At 37.7% G+C, this 25,975-nt stretch overlaps 1 protein-coding gene across 4 annotated transcripts in view; it reads right to left on the reverse strand.

Annotated features, from left to right (window-relative positions):
- CSMD3 (CUB and Sushi multiple domains 3) overlaps nucleotides 1–25,975 on the reverse strand; it is a 1,318,842-nt gene that overhangs the window by 189,258 nt on the left and 1,103,609 nt on the right. For all 4 annotated transcript variants that reach the window (XM_075063193.1, XM_075063192.1, XM_075063195.1 and 1 more), the window contains 8 exons: nucleotides 24,194–24,318; nucleotides 19,268–19,364; nucleotides 18,711–18,815; nucleotides 11,434–11,552; nucleotides 9,068–9,137; nucleotides 8,510–8,626; nucleotides 4,749–4,958; nucleotides 1,423–1,611 (listed from right to left, as the gene is read on the reverse strand). In XM_075063193.1, coding sequence (XP_074919294.1) covers nucleotides 1,423–1,611; nucleotides 4,749–4,958; nucleotides 8,510–8,626; nucleotides 9,068–9,137; nucleotides 11,434–11,552; nucleotides 18,711–18,815; nucleotides 19,268–19,364; nucleotides 24,194–24,318 — 1,032 coding nt within the window. The remainder of the gene's footprint in view (nucleotides 1–1,422; nucleotides 1,612–4,748; nucleotides 4,959–8,509; nucleotides 8,627–9,067; nucleotides 9,138–11,433; nucleotides 11,553–18,710; nucleotides 18,816–19,267; nucleotides 19,365–24,193; nucleotides 24,319–25,975) is intronic.

Genomic DNA, 25,975 nt, shown 5'->3' on the forward strand with positions numbered 1-25,975 from the left:
ATCTAATTCAGGCTGTTTGCCTCAAGGAGTCAGGCATTATTTGATAAGTCATAAATCTATAGTATGTTAAAATAAATATATTACATTAAATATTGTTAAAATTTTTAAAAAGTGTTCTCCTCTCCAGTTAAGCACACAAGAAAAACAAAACAAAACAAAAACAATACCAGCTTGATTTTCATGCTTTGGAGAACTTTAATCTCAAATAAAAACAAATGCAGGTAGAAGATACCCTAATTATCTTTAAAAAAAAATCATGATATAGCTAAATGTTTACACACTTCATAGAAATACTACTTCAGATGCTTACTCAGAAAATGAACAGATGAAATTCCTCTGCAAGTTGAGCCATCTTGCCATTCCCTAGTTATCTAGTACATTAGATCAGGGATCAGCAACGTTTGGAACGCAGCACATCAGGGAAATCTGCTGGCGGGCCAGGACAGTTTGTTTACCTGTAGCATCCACAGGTTTGGATGATCGCAGCTCCCACTGGCTGTGGTTCACTGTTCCAGGACAATAGGGGCTGCGGGAAGCAGTGTGGGCCGAGGCTCCCAATCTGTGGTCAATAAGTCTTTTTTCTCCATTATTCTATTGCCAACTAGTCACTAAACCTCATCTGCACCACAGAAACCTAGCTGACACAGTCGGTCTGGTGTCCTTTTACCTGGTCTCATCAGGAAACTTTTTTCACCACAGAAATAGATGCAGAAAAACCTTCTATAAATAGCATAGCCATTCTATTTCCTTTTGGGCTCAAATGCAGGAAAATCCTTTGCAGCTGCTCACTTCATATGTGAGTCCACAAGTAAAGCTAACCTGGATATCCTTCTATCTCTACATCTTTGAACTCCAAACAATTTAAGTGGCACCGCAAAATAAACTCATAAACAAAGCTGACCAGAGGAGGACAATTCTGTTTTGCAACAACTTTTTAAGGTTTCTAAATTTATTATTTTTTCTGTTGCAGAAAGAAAACAAAACCATGTGTGTGTCTGACTCAGTTCAAATCCCTGATTAGCCTTATTCAGAGCAGAGTTTTTCATTTCAAATGAGGCAGAGCAGGGACTTAACCCTAGGTCTTCCAAATCCCTAGTAATCTAGCCACCTAATTATGGACCCTCTCCAACAAAATTTTGTGGAAACTGATATATCTCCATAAAATGTTTGGTTTTGACAAAACAGCCCAGTTCAAATCAGCTCTTCTCTGCAACTACTTTCTGCTCTAAAAACACAGGACTCTATCAATTGAGTTGAAAGAGAAATCTTAAGGAGTTGTCTGTGGCAGTAGTAATAAGTAAAATAAGGCTTTTCAGTCCAACCTATGCACAGACAACAAATTATTAAACAGTAAGAGAGGTTTGATTTGATGAAGTAAAGGGAAGGGGAATATGGGATGGCATATTTTTACACAATACGTACCTTCACACCTGGGGAGAGGATGGTTCCAATTACGACTGACTCCATGTAGACAAGTCAGTGCTGAATTTCCAATTAAGGTGTACCCAGGAAAACACTCAAATGAAATTGTTTGTCCTACAGTAAAGTCATTTCCAATCACAAAACCATTACGGAATGGCCGAGGGTCAGGACAGCTTTGCAACTGATAAGCTGAAATAAATAATTATAATTTTTAAAAATAGTCCTTCAATGATCTGTATTTTAATAATTTAGTATTAGAACCTTTACATTTTGGGTGACAAAAGTCCTTGCTCTTCTCTCAAATTCCACTAAAGGAAAAAGAATACGAAGCCTTACAGTAATTTAGTCACTTTATGATACAGTAATAGTCAAAGACCATCTGATCTGCATGGGGTGAGGGGCAGATTTTGGAGCTATACCCTGGCCAGGGCGGTAGGAAGTAATCACACAAAATCATCTGGAGCTCGTTCATTTACACAGGAAGCAGTCACTACTACATGCCTTGAGGTGCTCAGTGACCTTTCCCTTTTGCTGGTATGTGCAAAAAAGCAACAGTATTTCATGGGTTTACATATTTTGGAGTGTACTGCCCCTACTGATGCACTAATGGGATATATTCTAGCACTTTAGAAAGCGCAAGAACTGCAGTTTTGTCCAGCTCCTGTTCAGAAGGAGAAGAGAGTGACAGAATATGCTCCTTATGCCCTCTCCCTATGAACCTATGCAAAGTCAGGCACTCCTGGCTCTGTTGCTGATTACTAACTGCTGCCCAATGTATTACATATGCTAAAAGAGAACAGCTGACATTAAGGCTACTTATCTTCATCTCTACTTTTTTTTTTCCCTAGCAAATTTAAAAGTATAAAAGATCCCAGCACTGAATTTTAATATCACAGTTACACTGGTGAAAGTGTAAAGAGTATAAACCTATTTCACAATTTCAGGTGGCCTTTTTCAAGAAGTCATGAAATAACCAGACTTTCTCTGCCTTGTATTGTAGAATTGTTGAGGACAGAGGTGTTCCACCAAATCTGGACAATTTGGAGACCATAATATATAGATGAGTATCAATATCTCTCTAAAATTTTTAAAGCATTAAGAGCAATTTTTCAGAACCCTGGTGAGCCGTGTGCCAGAGGTTGCCGACCCTTGATCTACTCTTGTATAGCATTTTATCACGCTTTTGTGGTACATAGAACTCACAGTGCTCCTTGGCAAATGCCATATTATTTTGTTCATATAGCACTAAATCTAGATTCCCAAAGAAGCCAACTAGAATTTGCCTAAACATGGAGTTAGGAACACGTCAGAAGACACTTCAAGATTTGGATTATGGGGTATGATTCTTGTCATTCTAACATTTTCTAAGAAGCTTTACTGCATGGTGGTTTCTATAATAGTGGTTTCTATAATAGCTGTTTAGTCTGGATCTTTTCCAACTCAGAGAATGGCCAGATCATGCATCTCACATAAGCCATACCATGAAAATGGTTATTGTTTTTAAATATGTAGGTCTTTTCTTTGAACAAGAGTGCTGATGCAATTCTTTCAGAATGAGCCTGTGGCTGTATCACCAACAACTTCATTTTTATCAGTCTTCACAAGCTCTACAGGGCTGGCATGCTTGGTACTTGTGCAGGAGTTTTCCAAAGAAATCACAGGCTGCTGCAGAAAGTGGATCTGGTGATTCACTGCATGGCATTGTCCCCTCTCAGTCTATATTAAACCAATGTCCAGAATGACTTCACTGCATATTAAGCAATGGGTACCATTTTCTAGCTTGTAGGAAAAGGTGCATAAGCCCCTATAAAGGCTAGAGATAGCCAGAGACTACAGCAGTTTCAGACTAGGTCAGTGTGAGGATGTTGACCTACCATCTTCCCACAGGTGACTGGAAAGAGGGGACTATTTAGGTCCATGCGAGTGCAGGAAAAGCCCTCTTTTGCCTAGAACGGGCAGAGTAGCAATATAGATATATATGCAGTTAAATACCAGGCTTTGTCATGATCATCTATGGGCATTAGTCACATAATTATGTCTCTACCCCGGAATACTAGGTGCAGTTCTGTTCAGTCCATCTTAAAAAAGATATATTAGAATTGGAAAAAGTACAGAGAAGGACAAATATTAGGGTATGGAACAGCTTCCATACGACGAGAGATGAAAAACTCTCCTCATAAGCGACGGTTCATCTTAGAAAAGAGACAATTAAGGGGGTGGAGGATAAGATAGAAATCTATAAAATCATGACTGGTGTGGAGAAAGTAAATAAGGAAGTGTTATTTACCCCCTTTACATAAAACAAGAACTAGGGGTAAACCAATGAAATTAATAGGCAGCAGGTTTAAAACAAGCATAATGAAGTGCTTCTTCACACAGCACTCTGTCAACCTGTTAAACTCACTGCCAGGGGATGTTGTGAAGTTCATATGTATAACTGGGTTCAGAAAAAAATTACATAAGTTAATGAAGGATAGGTCCATCAATGGTTGGGGAAGTAACCCCATGCTCTGAATATAAGAATATAAGAACGGCCATACTGGGTCAGTCCAAAGGTCCATCAAGTCCCGTATCCTGTACTCTGATAGTGGCCAAAGGCAGGTGCCCCAAAGGGAATGAACAGAACAGGTTATCATCAAGTGATCCATGCCCAGTCACCCTATCCCTGCTTCTGGCAAACAGAGGGTAACGACACCATTCCTGTCCATCCTGGCTAACAGCCATTGATGGACCTATCTTCCATGACTCTATCTAGCTCCCTTTTGAATCCCATTATAGTATTGGGTTGTCTGGGGACCAAGATTGGCAAAGGTCAGCAGTCTCCCCCAACACCCGTGGTATATGTAAATGATTATATAATTACCTTCACCTCACTGCCATGTACCCCCTGATATTTAGGAATAAAGTTATGGCCTAATTAAACAACATTCAGTGTCTCCTGTCCTTCTGGCATAGCGAGACAATGGTATTAAGGTCCATTATACTGTTAAATATCCTACACCTTATTTTCAAAGGAGTAGGAATACGATCTACAATGTGCTGTCCACTTCCAACACAGGCAATTATTAGTCTTCATACATTCCCACTACACTGTACAGGGATAAACTACTCATCTTCATTTTTTCCCTGGAACGATTATTTGTTCTGAATTGTTAGGTAGCTTCTGCATCACACCACAGTGCCACATATTAAATTGTGCATAACACTTTGGTTTTGAATCATGCACAAATCTTTTCCAGAATAAGCCTTCATATTTATTTTCTAACAATGAAAAAATAGCCTTTAACAATCAGCTTGTTCACACATAAGTGTATCAAATCGCTCACCTTGGTATATAATATGAAACCCTTGTTTGTTCTGTGAGTAGTCACTGTGAAAATATAAGCTCGTTTCATGAGTTGTACTAAACAGAGAAGCTGGTAACTGAGGACCACTAAGTCTCCCAATAACAGTACTAGTTTCTGTAGATCCACTTCTTACTTCTAAGTAATCATGTATTGTCTCAGTTGAGAAATTTACGAATTGCAAATGCACACCTGAAAAACAATATGGGCAAACAAAAGCATTTGGTACCCAATGAATAAAAATCAATTATGCAAATTATATACAGATGGACATTAGAAATTCATGTATTGGTGTAGTAAACAATTACAATTATACTGCAGGATGTCATATTGGTTACTCAGTACAAAACAATCTTTCCTCTTCATCCAGTAATTACTAAACCTAATGTCGCAGCAAGAGAAAAAATACTGATGTTGAAAATGATGTCTGTCCAAAGACATACAAACCAAGGACTGGACCTTTGAGGTAATTAAAGATTCCATGGCATGTTTTGCAAAACTAAGGGTTTTATTCCTAATATGGGTGCCAAATTCCACTTTTGGTAATTGCAGTCTAATAACCTCAATTGTACCTTTCATTTCAGTTGTGTTCCATCCAAGAAAAATATGCATTTCAATGGTAGATAAAGGGATTTCTAAATAATATACTTCAGAGTGCTTTGATTTTTTTAAAAGGGGCACTAGGTACAAATCAATAAATACCATATACCTAATTTATTTCAGTCATTCCATAAAGAGTGTACTCTAACATTATAGGATACATTTTTCAGCACTTCACACTAGGAATTAGAAATGCAGTTCTTATACTTTATTCCCCACACACTGTGCTGAAGGATGCTCTTGTAAATAATGAGACATTTCTGCATCTTTGATTCAATGAGGAACAACAAAAGAGTTTATGAAATAAGTTGCAGATTATCTATCTCTTCCAGATGATTTGTTACAATTATTAGAGGACAACAGGAGAAGGAACTGCTCAACCAAAATAGAGGATAGTGGACCCGTTAAACATTTTCCCTTTTCATCTTTTTCTGAATAAGGTACAATAAAGCAGTATTTCTATTTTGTCTGAAGTGATTTGATGCCACTATACAATGATAATGCAGTGCTCTCATTGCAAAGATGATTGAGCCCCTTTGGTGATTCTGGAAAACACAATCATCATGATTTCATATAATGTTTAATTAAGACATATAATGTCAATATAATTATTGAATAATCATTAATAATTTTGTAACTATCTAAATCTTAATATTTAAATAGTATTAGTCACCACAACCTCTAGAGATTTTTCTGGATACAATGCAAGCCTTGTGAATAGCTTTCTGAGTCATGTAATGTTTATAGTCTACAGGAACAAGTTTAACACATGATTTAATTACAATTACTTCTGCCTCTGTACCTATGCTCTATTTACTTTGGAGAAAATCTCATAACAACTTATAGACTTCTTCCATCATAAATTTCTTCTTTGCTACTTTGGTTCTGCCATCTTTCCAAGTTTAGGTTAACATGACTAAAACTAACCCTCATTTTTCCCTCTAAAATAACATCAGTTTCCCCCATTCTCTGTTCCTGTTGTCAAAAACACCTTCCATCCAGTCATTCAGGCTCATAAACTCTCTTTCTCTCACACCCTGCAACCAGGCTGTGTACAAACCTTGCCCCGTTCTTGCTCTGTAACATTTCTAGAGTTGGTAATTTATTTCAGTTCACAGAGCTAAAACTTCAGATGCCTTATAATCATGGATGAGTGCTTGATAAGTGCATTTCCTTCCCTCTAACCTCCTTGACTCTCATGTTCCATGCTCACCCTTCCACTCTATGCAAATGGCAGCTCTGAAATCATCTTTGTTGCCTGTCACTCAAGTCATAATGGCCCCCCTTTCTTTTAATTACTCCACTGGGGCTCTCTTCCACTATATCAAGTTCAAACTTTTTTGCAATCTCCTTCAATTCTTTTTAAAATCCATTGCCTTCCTCCCTACTTATCCACTTTTATTTTGACTCAATATCATGCTTGTTTGTTTCATGAATGTCTTCATATTTTTTCAATGGACCTTTATATTTTGGACACCCTCCATTAACTGATCCATAAGTTTATTAGCTTTCCCTAAATTAGGCATTCAATGGCACAACAAACATTTCTTTTTGATATAATCAGGCCAAAAATCTCAGAAAGAATAGCAAAATAGCAAATGAAAAATCCATTTAAATCAATTGAAAATCAGCCGTGACTGGATAGTCACATTTAATTAACAATAATTGAAAATAACTAAATTAAGAGCCCTTTGTTTTTAGTACTTTATCATACAAACAGTGATTAAGATACAGATTATTTGAAAGTTAAAAAAGCCTATAACCAAAAATTCCAACTCAGGAAAGTACCCTTCTTCAAAAAGCACTCACTCGAGTGATTAAGCCCTATTGAATGGCAGGGTTGCTGTAGAAAAATAAATAGTATGTGTACATGTAATTTAAAGACTGACTCATAATGCATATGCATAATGCACAAGTGTGGGATTGTGTGGGAAATAGTTTTCATGTCCCACAAAACATTTCAAGATTTCAAAACTTTTCCCATTTAGCATCAGGACAAAACTGAGCACTTATGGATTTAGAAGGAAAAAAAAAGAAAGAAAGAAATTCTGGGCACAAGAAACCAAACTAGCCAGGTGGTGAGGGCAGTCACCTTGACTGTAGGAGGCCTAGGTTCAACTCCTTACTCTGCCTTGCTCATGCACCCCATGTGAATGCCTTGGCTATTCTGGAGTGGGATTCTTTCTCACCTTATGCATAAATAAATATTCATTGGAGAAGGAACTTGAAGCTGGGTCTCCAACCTCCCAAGTGAATGTAAGAACTGATAGATCATCAGGGCAGTCTCTCTCTGGCCCAATGACATTTCATGGGTAAATTTATTTGGTGTTTAACAGTAAGTTTTAAAGACATATTTATTTTCCATAGAACCCTATTGGCTCCATCCCTATTGAATTCCATGGGACATTTTGATAAAATCTATTATACAATTGAGTCTGTTACCCAGATCTTCTATTTAAATGATAACTGAACAGAGGTTGTGCTTTTGCTAGTGCTTCAATGGGGAGAAAAATTCCTGTCCTGCTACTTAATGGTCCAGCAGGGAAGGGAGGAGAATTCCCTTCTCTGACCAGAAGTCTATAATTAACCGGATAATTAATTGGCATCCATTTAACACCATTTTTTGCAGATCGACTCTTAGAAGTAAAAGGTTGCTGGCCACAAATATAGATGCATATATTTCACAGTGAGTGGGTTTTGTAACACTGAAAATAAGTGCAGAAAGTGTGCTGGAGAATTAATTTAGTGCTAAACTTTTTTCAGTATTTTTTAGTTCATACTGTTTTGTTTCTAGCTTTATTTAATCAATATTCTGTGTACTATGTCCATAAAATAATGTACATACCATACATATAAAATGACTAAGGATGGGGTAAAGTTTAAAAATAGTAAACTAATTGTATATTAAAAAGCAGATACAAGCTAGTGACAGTAGTTGTGGGAATTTTATCATTGTCTTCTTTATGCACAAGTCCTATAACCTGATTTTCAGTTTTATGACACTGCTAATCTTTAAAATGTATTTTAAATTTACTGGCAGAAATCTGTGGGACAATATAAATATATAAAATATTTTAAAAAATTGTTAAATATTTTAAAGCCATAAACACAAGAGATAAGATAATTCTTGAAAGGATACATACCAAACCCAATAGGCAGCTTAATTGTCCATGTGCAATCTAAACTGCTGGGATAGTTTCCAGGAAACCCAGGGCTAAGAATCACTCCACTGAAGTCAGACATAGCACCACCACATTGTGCTGCAAAATGAGGGAAATACTTGTAGGTGGTAGTTACAGGTGAGATAAAACCAAGGCATACTGTTTAGAAACTTTTCAATTTTAATTACATCATGCTTTCTTTCTTTCTTTCTTTCTTTCTAGAACTCACCAGTGTAGTATCTAAGAGATACATTAGCTCTTCCTAAAGAGGTCCCTGTAGAATGTGATAAGTCTTCTGCTCTTCTCCCTTCCCTGGTAGAGGAGGTTCTACTTGGGACATATTTTGTCCTTTCTTCCACATATTTGATTATTGTGGGAAAGCTTTGACAAAGTGGACAGTTTTAGAGTGCACTCTGACTATAGATTGGCCTGATCTCCATTGGAAGTGTATTCCATAATGAAATGCTCTTTATCTCCGAGTTTTGCATAACTTTCAGTCTGGCAACCTGAAGAAGCAAATGTTATATACAATGAACATACCTAAACATATTGGAATAGGGTAATTCCATCTTCTCACTGGTCCAGGCATACAGGTAACATGTGAATGTCCCTACAATGACAAGACATATATTAATTCATTTTACAAACACAGTACACTACTTCTTTATAGTTATAACAAAAATAACATGCAGTGATATTTCTTGACAACATCAACAGGCATAAAAAAGAAGAACTTATAAAAAGTTTTACCTCTATTCTTATTTCGTAGTTTGTACTTTACCACACCATGTAACCTTTGTGTGACTGTCCGCCCCTTTAACAAAATAGCTCCATGGTTTGTAATTTTATTGCTGGTACTAAGAATACAGGCTTGAATTCTTTGATACTAGCCATAACATTTTGATGAGCTGAATCACACTGTAAAGTTTAAAAACTCAAGATCCAAATCCAACTAAAGCAATTCAGCATTGTTTAATGATTAATGTATTCCAATATTGATGCTTTAGCAGATTTGGCAAAGATATTTACATTTAGGTCACGAAAAATGCTTTCTAAAGTATTAAGCCACTCCTGATAGAAAAACAAATTGGTTTAAGTATCCAGAAATTAAAATATTACAGTTATAGTACTGTTCTCTCTAAGACGTAGTGTTCTTTTACAACAAAATATGTACCATAAATGTTCTAAAGTTCCTCCTTTGGTATATCAAGACAATCCAAATCAAGATGGTTCCATGACACACCCAGAGACAGCCACTATCTGGCTCAGCATCTCTTTTGTAATCATGAATGTCTGGGACGGGATATCAAACAAAGTTAAAAGAACTATAATGCATATGGGCTCTTCTGAAAAATTATAGAGCGTATATTTCAAGATGATTTTGTTAGAACTATTTTTACAACCTTGATTTGAAATAAGCTGCTTTTATTGTTAAAGCTGTATTGCAGTTCAAAGCCTACGGTGTCTGTAGGAACTGAGTATGTGTAAAGCCCACACACAGTAATTTTGGGCAATTTATTAATTAGTCTGCGGCCCTCTTATCTTCTCTCCTAATAGAGGGAAAAAAAGCATTTCCATCTTACTGCTTGCTATCAGCTCAGAGTTGACACAAAACCAAAGTGACAATATCATACTGTATGTGACGGCAGAACAGTCCAATGGGATTTTTTGTGTGTGCGTTTGTACGGCCTATGCTGTTAATTATTAAATTTGTTTTTTTCACATGTTCATTGTGATCCATCTGTTCATGTTCCAGTATTTTTGTATGAAATAAAACAAAGGTGAAAATACAGAGAAATAATTGTTGTGTTGCTCCTTAATGGCAGCCTCCTACAATAATCCTCATGCTGCCTTCCTTTTCTAGGCAACATAAGGAATGAACTGAGACCTCCTGAAGGTCACAGTTGAAACTGCAAGAAAAGCATTAGGAGAGGCAGAGGCCCCATCAGCTGATCCTGAAAGATAGGGAAGTCACAGCATTCAGATGGTCCCAAGGCTTAGGGGAGAAGGAGGCAGGATGAGGAAGGATGAGGACAGAAGTCACAAACCCAAATAGCAGTTTGCAGAACTGAGTGAGGATGAGCAAGGAATATAATGGCAAGGAGGGAAAACAAACATTCCTGTTGCAAAAGCTCTGCCATCCTGTGTACATACTTTCTATTTCTGTCATTCAGGCTACCTCCTGTTGCTAAGCAGAGGGAGCAAGGAACTCCACAGCAACCACTTACATAACCAAAGCCAGAAAGTGAACCAGATTCTGATCCTTAAGATTTACAAATCTATGTTAAAGATTTGACCGTGGTTGGGATTTCTAAATCTTCATGAGCTGCAGACATAGAAAACATTTAAACCATATATACACATGGTCTCAACTTAGACATACTAGTCATCCCATATAACTCACTCTGGCTGTCCAGTATAGAACTGGATTCCTAATAGTTTCTTTACTGGACAACAGAGACCTTAGTAACTGTGCTTATTATTAAGAGAAAAATCCTGTTGTACCAGTAAGGGTGTAATGGACCCCCTGCCTCAACAGAGGAAAGTTAGGATACGAGGGAGAATTTTAGGTTATGTCTGCACTTGAAGCTGGCAGTGTGATTCCCAGCTCACACAGATGTAGCTGTGCTAGCTTTGCTCAAGCTAGTGCACTAAAAAGAGCAGTGTAGCCAGGAGAACACAGGCAGTGGCTTGGGTTAGCCGCCCAAGTACATACTCACTTTTTGGAGGGCAATTGGATAGTGGTAGATCATACATTTGACACACAGAGACTTATCAGCCCTGCAACGCCATAATCTAGTCTAGTATGATGACATTTTCAGTGTGGAGTTGATAATAGAGGAATCTGGACATAAAAATATTGAAGAAGTGAAAGACAGATTTTTGAAACTGTAAAATTGACCTACCTGAAGGGAATATCCCTGATCACAGTGGAAAGAGACCACATCTCCAACCATGTATCTATCTCCAATTTTAATTCCATTGCTAGGGGTCTGTGGTTCGGGGCAAGAGTCCAAACCTATAGCTGTGAAAAGATGAAAAGTTTAGCAATTGGAGTGTAAACTTCATCTGTTTTCAGTTATAAACTGCTCTGTATATTGGCTGATGCTGGATATCAGCAAGTGCGAGGTGGCTCTTAGGTGCCTCCAGGAGCCCACTGTTAAAGTTCTGCCAACCTGTACACAGCTTTCAGCAATGACTTATTTTTGTGGCTCATAAAAAATACTTCTGAAAACAAAAATGTCCTTCTTTTGGAGTAAACCAGATTGCACAAAATGTGAAGTGTTACTCCCCCACACCCCAGTGAGGAGGACCTTTCTATACAGGTTCTTGCCTGTTCCTCTAGTTCAGTGTTAGGTATTTTTTATTCAACCATGCATTCTTTCATGACATGTCATATTTAAGCAAGCCTTAACTAAACAGAAGCCATCTCGTCATGTTAAACATTTTCCCCATTATATCCACATACTTCAGAAAATAATATAGCACCACTGTAATGAATACTCTCATACTATCTACAATAGTATATAACAGAATAGATGGGTGTTTTAAGATGGGTGTTGAGAATGATTGCAATAACCTCTCTATGAGAGGCTTATAAGACTGGGACTGTTTAAAGAACAGAAAAATAAGAGGAGACACACTGAACACCAGTATAGACATTTCCAATAAAGATGTAAATTAGGGTTGCCAGGTGTCCAGTTTTCAACTGGAACATCTGGTCGAAAAGGGACCCTCCTCAGCTTGGTGAAAATGAGCGAGTGAGTGAGGGTGAGGGAGAGTGAACAATGCAGGGAGGGGGGATGGAGTGCACAGGGTTGGGCTTCGGAGAAGAGAGGGGGCAAGGGTGTTCAGTTTTGTGTGATTAGAAAGTAGACACGAAGTTGTAATAGTTGTAATAGAAAGTATGTTTGGCAAGAACTGATATGTCTTTATACTGTCATGAGGGAAAAAGAAATGGCCTCCATAGACCTTCTCATGGCATCAGTCCTGCAAAGTAGTTAAGCATGTTCTTAAAATTAAGCATGAGTAATTTCTACTCACCTCTAACAGGCTTCAAGTTAGGAATACAACGAAGTGATTTGATACATCAGGGACTATATGCATATGCTTCTGGTATGTATGCTAAGGGGGGAATTTTGTGGGATTTCCTTGTCAAAATATTGTCATAATTGGCATTTGTATGTCTGAAAACCTATTAAAGTGACTGATTGCTTCATCTGGAAGTGTTTCATCTGGAATTTTCAGAGAAAATTTAGTTTTTCTCTTTAAAAGAGTGCATGTATATAGTATATTCAAATTGAAAGCTGATAGAGGTCTTAGTGGCATACAAAATATGTCATATAAATTAGGTCCTTTATGAGATGTATTTTGCATATGACTAAGAAGTGTCATCAGCCTAATATTATAATAGCATCAGTACTAGTTTTATTGTTAACACCAAAATAGAAACACGAAAATCCAACTTAAATGCCTGCTATTTAGGGACTAAGATGATGATTTTTTAACGTATAATTGAGATAGTAATTCTTACCCTAAAAAAGCAAGCTGTAGTATATCACTTTTTAAATGCACTTATATTGCTAGAAAATGAGGACTAGATTAATACTGCTGGAGCCTGAAGACTGGTTATCCATGCAACGGGCAAAACACAAGACAACAGCGATGCAAGCTTCTCACTACACAAACATACCTCAAACTTAACTTGGATAAACCACTTCAAACGTCTGTTGAAGACATTGTTCTCTTCACTGAGACTACCAAGAATAACAACAAGGATGGCTGTTTTGTGCTGTGGACATTTGATCATCAGGAACTGGATATAACTAACATAGGCCCTCAAACACATCATTGAGGGTAACTACTTCTGGTCACTGTTAACTTAGGCAATAAATTACTTGAGGACAAATGATCTCTTATGGTGCCTGAGGAGTTTACACTCATTATTGGTTGGTGAAATCTAAGTATAGATGTCACAGCAAGTTTGGGGTTTGTGCTCTGCTTCTTAACAGTTTGCCTTAGGGTTGATATTCTTGCTCATGAGCCACTCCAGACAGTGTGATATCAGTACTAGACTTAAAAAAAAAAAGACATATATAGTAATGATTCCTGGTATTCCACACTATTTAAATACACCACTAGTAAAATTGCAACTGTTAGAAACACTGATGTTACATTTATGAATAAATACAAGAAAATATTATTACTTATTATTATTATTACTATTATCACATCTGGTCAAATATAGGCATTTTTCATGAAACTCAAATATTTCCTGCTACTTGATGTGTAGCTGCAAAGTTCCTTCTGGGATACAAATCTCTTGAAAGAATTTTTATACTGGTTTAGTAACCATAAAAAAGAACTTCCATATTTAAAAATTGAACATTTTGTTTAAATATTAATCATGACAACTTTCATTTGATTGTTAAGCCAGTATTAAAGTAAGCTGAAAACTTGTTTACAGCTTCTTACAAAAGGTTTTATGAAACCAGGGTCACAAATGCTAATTAGAAAAATAATATATAGTAGGTTCAGAAATGCCAATTAAAAATAAAAATAGTATTTTCCAACCAGGGATGACTTTAGGAACTGTAGGGCCTGATTCGAATACCCGGCAGTGGTCCGGGTCTTCAGCGGCACTTCAGCGGTGAGTCCTTCACTCGCTCCAGGTCTTCCCTGGCACTGAAGGACCCACCGCCGAAATGTCACCAAAGACCCAGAGTGAGTGAAGGACTCACACTGAAGTCCCGGACCACTGCTGAGTGAGTAAAAATTAAAAAGTTTGGCGCTCTTCTTTAGGGCGCGGGGCCCTCTTAGGCGCAGGACCCGATTAGGGGGAATCGGCCTAAAGCCGGCCCCGTTTCCAACACATTTCGTGGGGTGAAAACTACTTGTTAACCATTTGAACTTTCAGATTGCTGAGCTGAGGAAATTGGATGGAGGCAGTTTTTAACCTTTATTTTATTGGTATATCTGTACTGTTAACAGGCTCCTGTTTTCCTTGTGAAAATTCAGCAGTAACACAGTTAACAGACTGCTTTGCCTTCTGTCACTTAACAAAAAGACAGTTTATAAATAAACAATTGAACTTAAATCTCACTTGTGTTCCTTATCCTTGTGTTACTCCCTAACTACCAGTGAATCATATGATGAGGGAACTCAGAGGAATTTATTATGTTATATTAATTACTTAAGAACATAACATAAAAATGGCCATACTGGGTCAGATCAAAGGTTCATCTAGCCCTGTATCTTGTCTACCAATAGTGGCCAATGCCAGGTGCCCCAGAGGGAGTGAACCTAACAGGTAATGATCAAGTGATCATTCTCCTGCCATCCACCGTCTGACAAATAGAGGCTAGGGACACCATTCCTTACGCATCCCCATTAATGGACTTAGCAGAAGTCCTGTAAACTATCTAGTGGCAACATGACGGCTATTAACGCTGATGGTATAGGGTGTTCACACACTGTGTATTTTGACTATTCACTATTCATAGTGCATGACTGGTCCCCTAAGTTGTTTCTGCTTCTTAATTAGATGTTTAAAACATTAATAAACAAGAGAATGAGAATCAAAAAGGATTTCAACATGGCCAGTCCAATGCAAGAATATTTCTCAAGACTTTTGCATCTCTTGAATACTTGTGATTAAAAATAAATAAATAAAATAAAAAAACTCTTAACTTACTTATACGAATGATAAAGGGAAAAGGATTGTGAAAACCATGGGAGCAAATGTCTAGTTCTTTCATGCCTTCTCCCCTAAATATTCACAAATACCTTTTTTCCATTAATAATGTGCTCTAAAAATGAAACACCACAAATGAAGTAAACCTGAGGTGATGGGAAATTTCCAAATGTTAAGAAATTTCCAAATGTTTACTTCCAGTGAAAAATAATACAAATGAACACACTGAAAGAAAATGCCAATTATATTGCATATTGTATCAGCATATTTATAGTAGGCTTCCTCATATCCTAATTTTCTTCATATCTGTTTCTATGCAATGACAGTGTAAATACAAAAGAAAAACTAGTGCTAAAATAAAGTATCTGCTCTACTACAAAATGCTCACTTTCAAGTGATCACCTAAGCTGATCTAATTTACTTGGAATGTGCAACACAAATGTCTAACACTCTAATGAATTACAAACAAATAAATCACTTATCATCTTGTCTTAATGCAATGCAATCAAAGAATGAGGGTTGGTTTTCTTTGACAACATTCTGCTATCAAAATCCTGATTCAGCCCACTGCAGAATCCCACCACTTTCCCACCATGAAGGAATACAAGAGGACAGATAATGGGGGTTCATTCCTAGAAGACTTAAAATTTCCCTTCACCTCACGGCCTATTAGGATCTCTCAGTCCCTGTGGGTCAGGTACTCAGATTTACCCCAGAATCTGGAACTGTAAAGCCTCTCATCATGCTCAAAAGACACTGGACAGAAGTTAGGACCAGACTGATGATCCCAACACCATTTTTTGGTGGTGTGTGGGGATGTTGATGGGTGGGGTGTTATTTCTATGCTTATTATCCCCTACTTCCGAGACACTGTGAGAAAAGTGGAAAAACAAAAACAAATAAACGAAAAGCCACCTTGCCAATATTGCCCAGAAGGAAAAGTTCCTTCCTGATCCCAAAAGGTGATTCGGTTAGACCCTCAACAAGCCTGGGAACCCAGTTCTGACAGATACAGCACTTACAAGGCAGAGGAGTGGGGCACCTTCCAGCAGCAAAAATGACTGTTGTGTGCTTGGGGATTCACACCATGGGGAATGGTGGGGGGTCTTTCACTGGAGCCAATCATCTCCCTCATCCTCATAAACTGTCCAATGCATGCCCAAGCAAAGTGGAGATTCTACTATACTCTCCAAAGCCCAGGTTCAAGTAGAACCACTATGTGCATGCTGAGCAGGCAGGGTAGCCTTAGAACCCCCTTGCCTTCTTCCAACCAGTACTCCAGGAAGTGGCCACCTCCTCTGCTGGTCTGATCAAATCACCCCTCTCAATCTCTTGCTAAAATAAGAAGAGATATTTGAAGATGTCTTTTCCCAATCCACAACTCCCATCAAACCATGTGCGATATAATGAAGAATTTGTCTTCTTGTCAGATTAAACAAATACATGTGATAAACCAGGATCCAGAGGTCCATCCTTGATAACCATTGTTTTGTTGTGACACAGAATGGGTTCTCACAGTATTCCAGCAGCACAGAACAATATTGTTTTGTGGTGGTGATGGTGTATGTTTGTGTGAAGAGCATGTTTCGTATTGTCTTTAAGTCTCAATTACACAAGTTCTACTATTTTGCCTGGTTATATAGGACTGTGCTCACATGAAGAAACACACACACTCATTTTTTGAGCTTCCATATATTGCATAATAAATGGTGATATTTTTATGTTCCTACATATTTGTTCTTACACTAGAGGATTATGCATATGTTACATTTAAAACTATATAAGTCCTTTTGTATTTAATTCAATTATTATAATTTTTATATTATACTTGATGAGTAATTATCATAATTTTTATATCTTAAATTTCTTCCTCAGTGATGATTCACTTAAACAATCTATAAAATTTCATAGATTTCAAGGCCAGAAAGGATTATAATGATAATTTAATCTGACCTGCATACCACAAGTCATAGCTTTTCATTCAATAATTTTTACATAGAGCTTGATTACTTGTGGATGAATTAGAGAATATCTTTTATATGCATATCTATATCTCCAAGCAATGGAGAATGTGTCACATCCCTTGGTTATCTGTTCCACTGGTTAATTGTGCCTTGTTTTCCATTTGAATATTTATAGCTTCAACTTCCAGTTATTGGATCTTGTTTTGTCTTTTTCTTATACATTGAGTGCTATCCTCAGTTATCTTCTCCCTTTGTAAGTACTTATAGATCTTGATCAAGTCATTTCTTAATCTCCTCTTCAATAAAATAGTAGTTTCATCTCTTTAAGTTTCTCAATGTAATCTGTGTTTTCTAGATACCAGTTTATTATTTGAGCTCTCTAAACACACTCCTATTTTTCAACATCCAGTTTAAATTGTGGACACCAAAATTTGTCACAGTATTCTGCCTCATCAATATTGTAAGGAGAAATAATTCCAATTCCCTATCCCCACTCATTTCTCACTTTTTTATATATCCAAGGAATATATTAGCACTCCAATATACAGCATTCCAGTGGAAGGCCATGTTCATTTTGTTATATACCATCACCTATAAACCTTTTTTACTAAATTATATATACACTTTGACAGGTGTTTATATTAGACAAGGCAAGATTGAAGAAGTATACTTTACACTTGGAGCAGAAGGTGATGAAGGTAGTCATGGTTCTTAATTAGCAGAGAGTGTAATACAAGTCACTAGTATAACAAAATAACAAAATTAACAGTACTTAGCTTTAGGGCAAGAGCACTTCATTTTGCAATGGACATTCAGGCTTTCCACAATCACTGACGATGCTTTTTATATAGGTTTTTAGATGGAATATGATGCTTATGCTGTTGACTCTTCTCTTCCATGTGAAAGAAACTTATTTTAAATGAATGTTGTGTATTTGATTAGGTAATTACAGCACTGACTAGTTGTGGAATCATACAACAGATTAGTATGCTTTGGCTACATTATTTCAGAAATGAATATTCTCTTATCAGATCTACATAATGGAATGTCGCTATATCAAATAATACATTTTAAAATATATATTTAAAATTATTGGCAGTGTCTAAGTAAATATTCTGAATTCGTCCAACAAGGTTATTATAATTACTGTAATAACAATATGCATAAAAAGTACTTAATCTTTGTCTCTTTTGCCTTGGGTTATGGACTCAAAATTTTGTGCAGGTGTTATGTAAAAAATTTACCTGCATTTACTCCTCACAATGGTGTAATCAGAAAAGCATTCACACATGGGAAAACATAAGGGGAGTGCAAAATGAATTAGACATGCTACTCCCAGCAACAAAGACTGCAGGTCTAGTCTTGTTTCCATTGGAATCAAAGGTTGCCACTGACTTCAAAGGTATCAGTGATTGGTTCGTTGTGTGCAACAGGTTGAACTTTACCCCTTCACAGCATACATCTATGTCGGAAAAATGACAACTTTCAACAAACTCTTTGAATTAATCTGTTGTATGGGCATTACCTGTATATTCAAGATGAAACCCAGCAGCTGAAACACTAATATCAGACTGAAAGTTTAGGTATAAGTTGTTAGATGTGCTGTTGAGCAGTGCAGGAATTGTAGTTCCTGAAAAGAGAAAGTAAAATATTCCATTATGACTATGCTTAAAAGCTGAAATCCAGAGTTATTTGTAAGTAGCTATATGATATTCTTCCAGAAAAATGCACATAAAAAAGGCACAGAAGTTCACCGCAGCAGGAGTGTGTTTTTGGAACCTAAGGCCATTATTTTTCTATATGCATAAAACCACTGAATCGTTATAGCAACAGGAGATGACATCCATGGGAATGTTGCATGTAGTTTGAGGCCCTCTAAATTACTTTCATAATATTCTTTTAAAAAATCTTTCAAGTTTTCAGCATTACGATTCAAGGCCCTGTTGGCTGGAACAAAGGCTGTAACAAGTGTGAACCGTTACCTTCAGAAGAAACAAAAAAAAGAACTATAAAGAACCTTGTGTTCACAATAAAGAGCTGCATCTATAATTTACTTAGTATACACTTTCTTAACTCACTCACCGGAATAACTTCCAAGCCTTGGAGCATTGTTGTCAGCACCATCATAAAAATCCAAAGAGTCCCAGTTGAGCTCTGTAGCAAAACTCACAACCTGTACCTACGAATGAAAATGGAAGGCACAGAGTATGATTCAATTTAGTTACAAGCTGTCAATTTGAATCATGCAAAAGTTGTGTAAAGCTGTGTCTTTATTGGGAGTAGAAAACCCCAGCTCCTGAAGCAAGTAAAAAATATTTCGTATCTGGTTTTTCAAATTTCTGATTCTGACATAAATTTTGTGACCATTAGCTAGGACAATATGTTGCCTCTGAAAGGAACCACAGAGCCTTGTGTGCTAACTGAGGACAGGATATGGCTCGATGGATGATATTCGAAGATCACTGAGGGGGAAAATGGAACAAAAGGCTAGATTTATAAAGGGATTCAAGCACATAAAGATGTACATAAGAACATAAGAATGGCCCTACTGGATCAGGCCAAAGGACCATCTAGCCAAGTATCCTGTCTTCCCACAGTGACCAGTGTCAGGTGCCCCAGAGGGAATGAACAGAACAGGTAATCATCAAGTGATCCATCCCCTGTCGCTCATTCCCAGCTTCTGGCAAACAGAGGCTAGGGACACCATTCCTGTCTATCCTGGCTAATAGCCATTGATGGATCTATCCTCCATGAATTTATCTAGTTCTTCTTTGAACCCTGTTATGGTCTTGGTTGGTTGTGTCTGTGGCTGACTGGTGTTGCTCACCAAGCGCGTGACTCTGGGCAAGGATTACGTTTGTTGGTGTGTTATGGGTGTGGCCTTCACAACATCCTCTCTGCCAAGGATCTCTCAGGTTTGACTTATGTTGTTGTGTGAAGAAGATACGTCCCTTTTATGTCGTTTTTAAAACCTGCTGCTTATGTAATTATTCATTTGGTGACTTCCTAGTTGCTTGTGCTGCTAGAAAGATACGTGAAACAACATTCCTAATCTACTTCCTCTTACCACTAGTCACGATTTTATAGGACCTCCTAAATCAAGATCTCCTTAGGTCCATCTCTTTCGCAAGATTGAAAAGATCCCAGTCGTAATTAACCTCTCCGTCAATACGGAAGCTGTTGACAGTATACACCTGACTTTTTTTGTGCCGCCTCTTTTTAATTTAACCTTTTTCCAATTCCAAATATATGTTTGTATCGAAGATGGAGCGTACCACATCTGCACACAGTATTCCAGATGTGGTGTACCATGGATTAATATAGAGGCATACATAATATTGCTGTCCTATTAGCTGTGATTCATCGTTCTTAAATATTCCCAGAGCATATCTGTTTCCCGTTTTTTACTGCAGCTGCACATTGTTTAGCACATGTTTTCAGAGAACTATCCACATATGACTCCAAGATCTCCTTCTTGAGTGATAACAGCTAATTTCAACCCCATCATTTGTATATGTATAGTTGGGATTTATGTTGTTCCAATGTGCATTACTTTGATTTATCAACATAAAATTTCATCTGGCCAATTTGTTTCACAGTCACCCAGTCTCTGAGAGAATCCTTTGGTAGCTCGTTTGCGAGTCTCGCCTGGGTCTTAACGTAGCCATTTGGAGCTAAATGTCGCTATCATCCTGGCAAACGTTTTTGCCGACCGTCCACTGCTTACCCCTTTTTCAGATCATATCTAAATATGTGAAATAGAACTGGTCCCAGAACAGACCCCGGGGGACACACTATTTACCTCTCTCTTCATTCTGAAAGACTGACCATTTATACCTGCCCCTTGTTTCTATCTTGTTAGCCAGTTACCAATCCATGACAGCACCTTTCCTCTTATCCCATGGCAGCTTATTTTGCGTAAGAAGCCTTCGATGAGGGACCTTGTCAAAGGCTTTTCTGAAAATCTAAGTACAAACTATATCCACTGGAGAATCCTGCGGCACCTTATAGACTAATAGATATGTTTTAGAGCAAATGAGCTTTAAAAACTTACCGACCACTATGCCTACCTTCATGCCTCCAGCTTCCATCCCGGGCACATCACACGATCCATTGTCTCTAGCAAGCAAGCACTGAGGTACAACTGCATCTGCTCTAACCCCTCAAACAGAAGACCAACACCTAAAAATCTCTACACCAAAGCATTCTCAAAACTACAATACCTGCACGAGGAAATAAGGAAAACAGATCAACAGAGCCAGACGTGTACCCAGAAGCCTCCTACTGTTGAAGACAAACCCAAGAAAAGGAAACCAACAGGACTCCACTGGCCATCACATACAGTCCCCAGCTTAAAACCACTCCAGCAACATCATCAGAGATCTACAGCCCATCCTGGACAATGATCCCACAGGTTCACAGGCCTTGAGCGGCAGGCCAGTCCTTGCCCACAGACAACCTTCCAACTTGAAACATATTCTCACCAGTAACTGCACACCGCACCATAGTAACTCTAGCTCAGGACCAATCCATGCAACAAACCTTGATGTCAACTCTGCACACATATCTACACCAGCGACACCTTCACAGGACCTAACCAGATCAGCCACACCCATCACCGGTTCATTCACCTCTACGTCCACCAATGTAATATACACCATCATATGCCAGCATTGCCTCTCTGCTATGTACATTGGCCAAACTGGACAGTCTCTACTGAAAAGGATAAATGGAACACACAATCAGATATTAGGAATGGCAATATACAAAACCCTGCAGGAGAACACTTCAATCTCCCTGGCCACACTATAGCAGACCTTAAGGTGGCCATCCTGCAGCAAAAAAAAAACTTTTCAGGACCAGACTTCAAAGAGAAACTGCTGAGCTTCAGTTCATCTGCAAATTTGACACCATCAGCTCAGGATTAAACGAAAGACTGTGAATGGCTTTCCAACTACAAAACCAGTTTCTCCTCCCTGGTTTCAGACCTCAGCTGCTAGAACAGGGCCTCATCCTCCCTGGATTGAACTAACCTCATTATCTCTAGCTTGCTTACATATATATACCTGCCCCTGGAAATTTCCACTACATGTGTCTGACGAAGTGGGTATTCACCCACGAAAGCTCATGCTCCAAAACGTTTGTTAGTCTATAAGGTGCCACAGGATTCTTTGCTGCTTTTACAGATCCAGACTAACACTGATATATCCACTGGATCGCCTTGGTCCATATGTTTGTTGATCCCCTCAAAGAATTCTAATAGATTGGTGAAGCATGATTTATCAGTTTGTTCCAAAACCTCCTCTAAAGATACCTTACTCTTTTAAGGTGTACACTCTTTGAGCTGGTTGGAAATTTTTTGAAAAACCTTTTTTTTTAATATCAATCTTGTCAAAACCTTTCAACAAACTTTCACCAAAAGACAGGCAGGATCTCAACTCCCTGGTTTCCTGCCCACTCATCTACCAAGCTGCTGAGGAACCTGGGCTTCCAGGCTTGGCCACTTCCAGGGCAGTCCTGCCATACAGATTACCCTGGAGCTGGAGACCCCAGCGCTTCTAGGCCCCCTGTCACAGAACCAGAATGAAACTCTGAGATCCCCAGCTTGAGACAGAGCCCTCAGGGTTTCTATGCCCCTTGCTATACAGCAGGGAGCCTGACAGCCCTGGAAACCCTAAAAGCCCCAGTTTGAACTGAAGCTTTCAGGACTTCAAGACTCCCAGATCTGACTATGACTCCCCAGGCTTCCCCAACATGGGGGAACCCATTGGGATACCCCTGCCTTCCTGAATTACGACAAAAATGTTTTCAAAATGTTAGAATTTCCCATTGAATGGAAATTCCAAGTTTCATCCAGCTTTATGCAACACCCCCTTGTAGGCATTCAGCCCCTTCCTGATCATAGTGAGACACAAGAGGTAGCAAAACCGATTAGCTCCAGCTCACTTAATGAGAGGATTTATAAAACGTCACTCCAGTCCTGAATGGCAGGAAAAACTAGAAGGGGGCAGTAGGGAAGCCTTCCATGGTTACACATGGTCATGCCTCCCCTGACTCTCACAGACAGGATATTAGACTAGATGGAGTACCGATCTGATCTGATATGGTAATTCCTATATTCTTCTACCAAGTACAGACAGATTTTTTTCTAGTCAAGTAGTTGGAGATCCAATAATTAGCTTGTACACTAGTGAAACTATTATTATTCATACAATAGTTTATTCCTTTTTTTAAAATCTTAAAAACAGAATTGCCTCCTTAATTATGAACTTGCTTTTTAACTTTCTCTTCTACATATTAAACATGTTGCTTTTACATCTTTTTTGTGTTCTTTGCTCTTGAATTATAGGACACAATAAATAGGCTCATATTTGTCTTTTTCTATACTAGTTATTAATTTAGGGGTTCTCAGACTTCATTGCTCTGCGACTCCCTTCTGATGACAAAAAATTAGTACATGAGCCTGGGACACTGGACTGAAGCCTGAGACCTGCCACCCCAGGCAGGAAGGCCAAAGCCCAAGCCCCACTGCCCAGGTTACAGGCATAAGAATTTTTCATTAATTTCAATAGCCTTTGGCTCAGGCCCATATTGTGGTAAGTTTATAAATATATCCCCCCCAACAGAGAGACTTTTTAAAGGAAAATCTGCATAACCCACTTGAGAATGTAATCCAGATATTTTTTATTCACAAGGGAATTTAGTTATATTTGTAAAACACAATTTCAATTTCTACAGTCTGAAACAAATAATTTTGACTTACTGAAATAATATATTGCCAATCATAAATGTTCCAGCAATGGGTTCTTTTGGGAAGAGGGTGTAGATATATCTTTTCAGGTTCCTCCACCGCCCATATTTAAAAAGAATTGTGTAACAAATTCCATTGTGACAATTTTTAACTGCTTAGTAAAATGTTTATGAATCAATTATCTTTCCATGCTGTCATCTCTGCAAAGATCAGCTTTAAACATATGATGATAACAAGAAAATTATATATATTCTTACTTGAATTCCAGCGCCCTCTGGCACTGTGATCTTCCACACACAATTCAGATTGTTGTCATAAGGCTCAGGGTAACCAGGAGACAAAATGGTCCCTTTGCGCTTAGTTAAAATTCCACCACAGGGTACTGGAAGGAAATACATGGAGCAAAAAAAGAAGTTTGACACAGCACTTCTTTAGAACTGAGAAAAGATATAATAAAAGCTAACCCAATGATCAGTATACTAGAGATGCAAACTCTTGTAAAGTGATACTATATTTTGAAATTCATGTTGGCCTCAGGAAAATTATACTTCCTTATACTTCAAATTCTATTTTTAAATTATTTGAAAAGAATAAAGGAAAATTTAAAACAGGGTAGCTATCTACCCAACAAAATCATTTTAATATCCTTCAGATGTGATCATTTGAATTTTAACAAAGTGAAATCAGTTTGAATGCGTCCTACTAATCTTAGAAAAATAAAATAAGTATGGTTACTCTTTAATAATGAACTTTAAATAGTTATATGCGATCTAAATATATAAGGGGAAAGCACATGGCATAAAAAAGAGGTTCTGATCAATGCTACTACTTTGTTGCCTCAGTAACTAATTTAATTCTAATACTGGAGGGCTTCTATTCCAACTCCCAAGCTACCACATTTGCTTATGTGAGTAATCTCACTGAAGTCCATGAAGTTAGTAAAGAACTTATGTTAGTAAAGAAACTCATGTGTTTACAAGATAGCACATATAATACCCAGTCCCAAAGGTAAATAAAATAATAAAATAAGTAAGTCACAAGACTTCAGTAGTGCAAACTATTGGATCTTGATGCTCAGCATGAATGAAAACATTGCTCAGGTCACTTGATGCTCTAACAAGAGCAAATAAAAGAATGTTACAGCTTAATCTAGATACAGGTATTCTGCTGGTATTTTAATAGCTTGAAGAAAAGATTGACGAGATGTTGTATCTTTACCGTTAGAAGCCAATACATTATTCTTGTGTAACATTATCAACTCCTTGAGCTGATTTCATTAGATACAAATTCGAGAATTTAGAGAAAATGTAGAAGAACACAATTTATCTCAGTAATGAATACATTAGCTATATTTTGTACTGCACATAACTGATATAATCTGTCGGACACTACATTGATAAACTAAAGGTCAGTGTCACTTAAACTGTTTAAATAATTACTGGTAAAAGCAGGAGCAGACAGAATGATTGATGTCTGATATCTGTAAGGAAACATTGGAGCATTCACTAGAGATTTAAGGCAATTTAATATGGTCTTGTCTAGCACTTCAATTATTAAACTGATTTAGTTCAATGCAATTTTCAACTCATACATATTTTATGACCTTTACTGGCACACTGATGTGTGCACATGAAGAGTCACTGATACTTTTGGCCTGTAACTCTTTCTCATTTCAAGTTGCTTAAAGTCAGACAGTGCTCTCTTTCACATATCTAAATGGTGCATTAATACAGCAATAGAATATTGCCACCAATGACCAAAAACAACACTGTCACCAATTGAGTTTATTCTATATGAAAATCAAAGTAAATATGTAATCTAAAAAAAATAAAAAGAAAAAATTGCAATCTGCAATGCTCAATTGGGTCCATTGGGTCAGATCCTCAGTTATTGAAAATGTGCATAGGTCTATGGATGTCAATGGTTTTGTACTGTTTTATACCAGTTGAGAATCTGCCGAGAGTTATAGATTCATAGACTCATAGACTCTAGGACGGGAAGGGACCTCTAGAGGTCATCGAGTCCAGTCCCCTGCCCTC

Source organism: Chelonoidis abingdonii, chromosome 2 (assembly GCF_003597395.2).
Source record: "Chelonoidis abingdonii isolate Lonesome George chromosome 2, CheloAbing_2.0, whole genome shotgun sequence".
NCBI lineage: Eukaryota > Metazoa > Chordata > Testudines > Testudinidae > Chelonoidis > Chelonoidis abingdonii.